Here is a 6,826-nt window from a genome sequence, read left to right as displayed (position 1 = left end):
GCATCATTTACTCTGGCTGTCTACAAAATCCAGATAACCAGTATTAATAACAGCACAGGCGCTGCTGTGGCACAACTCTCCTCCCAAAATCACTGCTCTCCTGCCACTCTCTTTTGGGAGAGAAAACAGGACCAACTGGGGTGGGCTGTCAATTCACAGCCCATTCCCTAGCAGGGCACCCCAGCCTGCTGCTTTGGCTGGATGAGAAGCAGCACCTCCAGTACTTGCTTGTTTATTTTCCCTGCTTAAGGCAACTACTGGTAGTGGAAGAAATAGGAAAACAGAGAGCTTTAGTGAGGTCTCTTCACACCTGACAGAGGTCACTGATCCATACCCATCCTGGGCAGTTAGCACTGGTGATACAGAGATCAAAGGGTGGCTCCAGGGGCTGCATCCTGCCCTGCAAAAGGGCAGGGGCTTACAATTCTTTCCCACTCTCCCTCAGACCCAAGGTGCCAGCATTGCCATCTCTCCATGGAATTACTGCCCCAAAATGTAGCAGAACAGTGTGAAGGAAACATGATATAGTCTTCATTCAGCCTTATGGTGCTTTGGTGTGAAAAATGTTGCAATCAAATGAATACTGACAAGAAACCCAGAACAGTTTCAGAAATTTTTAATGGGGAAATTTTACTGTTAGTGTGTGCATCACCCATCTTGCATTGTAGCTGTTTGTTGAAGTTTGTTTTTTTTTAAAACCCCCCACCACTCCATTTTACCCATGGACTTAACTCTTGTGCAGTTGTTTGGTTTTTTTTTGTTGTTGTTGTTGGTTTTTTTTCTGTAGAATCACAGATTATTAAATGCATTTATTTTCTTTAAGCATCTTTCCAGCTATAACCACTTTAGGGCAATGTTTGGAGACTTGCAGTGTTTGTCTATCACTCTAGTTATTTTCTGGGCTTGGGTCAGGCTCCATTATGGTTTCAATCTTTAACTTGCATGGGCTGGTCTGAGACTTTCAGGACAGCATGGCAACAAGTAACGTAACACTTTCTAGTCCAATATAGCCCACGAAGCATTCAGTGTGTGCATTTTTTCCTCTAGTTCATCTATATCCAGCCACTTACTGGTCATATTTTAATGGTACACTGTATCCAATAAAAGACTGTACTACTGGATGAAAAAGACATCAGTCATGTGAGAATGCTGCACAAGGGTAAATTCATTTGGCCAATTCAAATTTTGCCATGAAGTTTTGATAAGACGGCTTGAAGCTAGAACAAACATTATCTGTTGTCTTACATTTAGCACTAAATTTCTGTGTTGCAATCTGGTTAATCTCACTTAAAAGTACATGCTTCATCTAGGTCAGCTTTGTATATGGGGTAATCTACCTCCATGATCACGGAGCCACACCCAATGAAAAAGCAGGGCATATGAAAACCAAACCAATACAGTAATTAAAAATATTTATTTCTGGAGATATTTACCTTGATAGGCATAAAGCATTTTCCAATTTCATACAGAAATACATAAAACATGCATAGACCAATATGGCCTACTTCAATGTGTATTCAACATGGTAAATATAATGAAGAATTTGTGTGAATATAAATATAAAACACAAAAAAAAAATAAGCACATAAGATTCAACCTGTCAGCAAATTCAACAGTGAATAAATTCACTGCTATAAACGTTCACCTAATGTTAGCCTTTTGACATAATTCAAAACAACCCTTTGTCTCAACACAGTTCTACCAAACAAGGCACTGAATGTATCTCACGACAGCCTCTGGTACATCCCCGCTTCAGTGCATTTTTGTGCAATGTAAGACACAACAACCTCTATTATTAGAACTTCAGTTAGCCAAACATTCTTGTTACGGGAAACTTAGTAGTGTCCTCTCATTTTTATTTTATGTTGAAGAGTCCTTTGGTATCTAAAGCAACCACAGTGCCTAACCCACATTCTGATAACTTTGGTTGTACAAGTAAAGTAGAGTTCTGAAAAAAGGCAAAGGGTTGCAGCTGATTAGTAAAGGCAATAACAAGGTGTAAAAATACTCTAGCAGGAGTGCAACAAACAGTACGCGAGGTAGACACGTATATATGCAGTAAGTCCTGATTAAAGTAGCACTGTGGCTTTCATTTTTGCATTTTAATCAAAAGGTAGAGTTTTTCGCCTTGAAGTTTGTCCACTCAGATCTTGCTTTCTGTCCTTTCTAAGCACATCTCTGAGGTCTTCCTTGCAAGATGCTTTTGATGTAGATCCTGAAGGCTGCGCAATTAATGGGTAACATTCCAGAGGCAATATTCAGATTTTTCTTCAGAAAAAAAATGGCTTTTCATGTATGTTACTGTGGATTCCCCTTCACCCCCTTTACGCATCCATCTGAATTCCAAGATGATGAAATCTTTTCCTTTTATACTTCCAAATATGGGACTTCCTCGGTGTTTTGTTCTGCTGCTCAAACACTTGGACAGAGAGACCCTTCACCATTGTGGAATGTTAGAAGTCAAGAGAGAGTTTTGGTGGTGCTTTGCCAGCAAGTGTGATGGAGAAAGATTCAGGTCATCTTCCCACTAGGATGCTTTCAGGCTTTCCCAGAAGCTTTGCCTTTTGTTCGCCCTGTTGTGTTTGAGCTTCCGCCCTTTCTGGAGCTCAGCCTTCAGTTTTGCGATACTGAAGGAAGCTTTGATGCTATTACCAATAGCTTCCAGCCTACAAAACCAAGAAATTGACATTTGTTGTTACAATAATGAAGATACATCTCCAGTGTGCAGACATTAAGTTTTTGGTTAAATAAACTTCAGTCTAGATTTCTGCTACAGGATCCTCAGAAACTCCTGATTGCTGTACCTCTGTCCAAATTACGTTAACCTTAGCCACTTGAAATATTATATTCAGAATTTTAATGTTAACATTAAAATAAGTTAAAATACTCATTCAAATCTAGATGCCCTAGACTTCCTTAAATAGCATATATGCTATGAAGAAGAGGTCTTCAGTATTACTCTATTTGGCTGTTTTTATTTCATTTAGGTAAACCTGATCCTGGTTCCAATGAATGGGTGCATTTTTCAAGTAACTAAATAAGCATGCCCATTTTCTAAAATAATTTAAGACTGCTAGGGCCTAAGTCTCACTCAAAATCATGAGGCTGCCTGCTGTCATAAATCCTGTTCTGCTTGTGAAAGTAGCACTGCAGAGCCTTCTTTTGCATGGACAAACTTCTTTATGCCAAACTTTTACATGGGCATATGTCTGAACGCTGGGCTGATACAGCTGTACTAACACCCAGCTTCAAAGCTGGCTTCATAGCTGTACCAAGTCCAATGCATGTGTCTTTGAATTTCACTCTGGAGTGATATTGCTGCCTACTGCCACTCAACTTATGCACAGGTCTCAAAGGGCAATCCTGAAATTTACTCATAATCTCAAATATTAAATTGGGCTCCAATGTGAATTTAGTCTTCATTTTACCCTTCCTCAATCTTTTTGCACTAACATCCTGTATTCATTTTACATAGGTTTATCAGGAGATAAGGTAGGTAGAAATCCACCTTCTGCCTTTAAAAAGCCAGCCACACCAGCCGGAAGAAATATTATATTCAAAATCTGGGTAGATCAATACTCCTTTTTTTTTGTTCCCCCCATTAAAATGGAGTAAAGTATCTAGGAAAAGGCATTCTGATTCAACTTCATGTTAGAATAGCTGGGACATAATATTTTCAAGTAGCTAAGAGGATACATGAACCCAGTAAAATAACAGGTTCTATTTATTTCTGTCAGTATTTCATTATTTCATGCTCTTCTGAATTAGGCCTATAGATAAGTCTTCTTCCTCTAAACAAATGGAGGATGCTAGATAGAGCTCAGCACTCATGTCTTCACAAGCTAACACACCACTGCACAAAGAAAAGCCCTCAAGATATCCTCATTGATTCCTCTATCTCTCAAGCTGAAATCACCAGCTAAGCCCACACTGCCTCGAAGGCAGGTGAACTGTGCTCTCTATTGCTATGCCGGGGAACTACAACAGAATGAGAAGAAACTCACCGCTTCATTTTCTTGCTGTCAACAAGCCTTCGGCTCATGCATTTGGGTCCAGTGCAATTGCCACCTTTGTTGCGGTGACGTGAGGTTTTCTCCACTGTGGACTGAGACCTGTTAAAAGGAAAAAGGTGCTGCTGTTAAAAAAACACAACAACCAAACAAGTCTGCAGTCCACAAGGTGAGGCACCTCACCAACCACTTCTCAAGGCATGTAATAAGCAACCTTTCTGGGCCAAACCATAGTATGTATCATAGCAGTGTGAGCACTCAGGTAGGAGGCATGGCTTTGGGGAGATTATTCACTCAGCAAGCACCAAAATGAGTAAGTCTACCACAATCCACCCCTTTTACATGCACAGCCTTTTTAAAAGTAGCAACAATAGACGCACCAGAGATCTTTTCCTGTCTGGCAGAAGTTCAGACATTTCTTGTCCTTCTGGTTGGTACATTGGCATCTGCTGCTAGGATCAGCAAACATCTCTGGCACCATGTCCTTCAGCGATCTTCTGGATCGAGAAGGACCTCCGAGACCATATGGAACAGTCTTCCTATGATCAGAAAGACAACATGAAAATAATTCAAATAATTCTGTGGCTTCAAAACAATGGGGTATTTTGGGCAATCTCATCAATGGGATTGATTGCATGAGTAAACGCTGGGGCATTGGAAATGCTTTGCCGGTCACAGTTTCCATGCAAATGTTTCTGATGATCCTGCAACATTAGCATGGCTACCGACAAGGCTAATGGCCTTTTAATTGAGATTTCATGAGGCTGCTGTGCCTCCCTGCACGGTAGAAAGCAATAAAACCTCATCTCTTTGAACTTTGGTAACTTCAAATAGTGAAAGTAGCAATAAAAGTGAAGAACAGATCCTCTGTGCTCAGCAGCAAAACAAATCACTGCAGCCAGTGTTTGCAGCGTTAGGCGAGGCTCTGGCTTACTACATTTTGGTAAGCAGACAGCTGAAATGGACACTACATAACCCTATTAACATGTGGGATGCTTTAACTTGCAGGAGAGAGTAGCAACAGGGGGTGTGGAGCCAGCCCGTGTCAAAGCGAGCCTTATAGCCTCCCAGCTTGTCGGAAAGAAAAATGGTCAGACAAATTCAGGGTGGCAAAATCATACTTCTGGTATTTTGTCTGCTTCTGATTCATAGCGAAAAGTATCCTGCAGCCTTTGCTGAGCAGCACCCGAAGTAAATATTCCTGCTCAGATTTTAAGAGCGCAGGTGTGTTAGGGCTATTAGGAGCTATCTGCTCAATCTAAGTGGTCAAATCCTTCTCACTTTCTCCTGGTAACAGTCTCACTGCTAAACTCGGCAGAAAAGCAGGGAAGCAATAGAAAATACGGTGCAAATAACTGTTCCTTCCTCCCCATGCAATTTCTGCAGAGGATTTTGTGGTTTTTAATTTTGACCTATGTATCCCCCCGCCCTTTTCTCCAACCAAAGGGAAATCCATCACTCGGGAACCGCCGAAGCCCCCCAGTCCACTCACTCGGGGGTGTTGATCCAGATGATGTCGAGGTGGCAGAAGTAGACGCACTCCTCATCCATCAGCGAGGAACAGGAGCAGCGCCGAGCGCGGCGGTGCGCGGCGGCGGTGGCAGCGGCGGGGGGTGTCGGAGCGGCGGCCGCCTCGGCTCCGGGGGCTGCGGGAGGGAGCGGTAGAGCTCAGCACCCGCGGCCACCACGCACCCCGCGCATCTCTGCCGACAGTCCCTCCCGCCGCACCCTCAGCCTCCTCGGGCTCCCTCCCCGCGGTGCCCGGCGGCACGGAGCCGTAGCGTCACCCGGCAGACCCCCGGAGCTGAGCCCGAGCGGCGGCACCGACGACGGGTGACTGGCGACCGGCACCTACCTGCCGGCAGCAGCCCCGGGCAGAGCACAAAGAGCAGCGAGACGATCATCTGTGAATAATCCATAGCAGGCAGCGGAGAGGGGACGGGAATAGGAAAGGAGGGAAAATTAATAAAAGAGAAAAAAGGGGCGAAAGTCTCTCGCAGCGTCTGGACGGAGGCTCGTGTCCCGTCCCCTTCGGGGCACTGAGCTAGGGCAGGCAGCGGCTCGGTGCGCCCCGACGCGTCTGGCTGGCGCAGCGGTCCCCGGCGCCCTTTTATAGCGAACCCCCATGGAGCGGGTAAACAGCCCCGGCGCTATTTTATCCCGAGACAATGTTATTCTGCTATTAGTCACCGCGAGGCAACGTGCGGCCCGAGATAAGGGCGGCCTGGAAAGGAAATCGCCTGCAAACTTCAGAGCGGCGGGGGGCGGCGGCGGCGGCCGGGGGGGCCGGGGGCGACCCGGGGCAGGGGAGGAGCGGAGCGGGGGTGGGACGGGACGGGATGGAACGAGGGGCGCAGCGGGCTGCGCTGGCGGCATGCCGCCAGGGGGCGCCCCGCGCAGCGTACCTGAGTGGGGCTGGCGGCCGCCTCAGCCTGCTGGCGGAGGCACGCAGGGCACCCCGGCGCTCGCCATACATAACAGCAATAATAATTATTGTGATTATTGCCAGCGTTTGTTGTTGGTGTTGTTATAACCGTGGGGAGAGCCGGGCGGCGGCGGCCGCAGGCTCGGTGCCGCCCGCGGTGGAGGTGTCGCGGTCGCCCCTCAGGCTGGCGGCGTCCGATGGAGCGGCTCCGGCTCCTCGAAGGGGCTCGGTTCGCTGCTCCCGCTGCCGCCGCCTCGGGGGAAGGACCCGACGACGTCCCCTCCGTCCCTCCCCAGCCGCAGAGACGGGCAGTGCTGAGGTACGGCGGGGGTAAAGAAGACCTGGCTTTGCCCGACCCCAGACAGCTCCCCGCTGACCCAGCCGGTTGGGC

The 6,826-nt window shown here is 46.6% G+C and overlaps 1 protein-coding gene across 1 annotated transcript; it reads right to left on the bottom strand.

The window, feature by feature from the left end:
• Positions 1–1,395: 1,395 nt before the first annotated feature.
• EDN1 (endothelin 1) lies at positions 1,396–6,078 on the bottom strand. Its single transcript, XM_034069419.1, has 5 exons — positions 5,866–6,078; positions 5,503–5,656; positions 4,391–4,549; positions 4,005–4,112; positions 1,396–2,666 (listed from the first exon to the last, which is right to left on the bottom strand). Exons 1-5 carry the CDS (start codon positions 5,927–5,929, stop codon positions 2,528–2,530), a joined length of 624 nt encoding a protein of 207 aa, XP_033925310.1. The 5' UTR covers positions 5,930–6,078; the 3' UTR covers positions 1,396–2,527.
• Between the last annotated feature and the right edge of the window lie 748 nt (positions 6,079–6,826).

The sequence above is a fragment of the Melopsittacus undulatus genome, chromosome 1 (genome assembly GCF_012275295.1).
Source record: "Melopsittacus undulatus isolate bMelUnd1 chromosome 1, bMelUnd1.mat.Z, whole genome shotgun sequence".
In the NCBI taxonomy this organism is placed as follows: domain Eukaryota; kingdom Metazoa; phylum Chordata; class Aves; order Psittaciformes; family Psittaculidae; genus Melopsittacus; species Melopsittacus undulatus.
The sequence above is the reverse complement of the archived record's forward strand: the minus strand, read 5'-3'. Positions and strand labels throughout refer to the sequence as shown.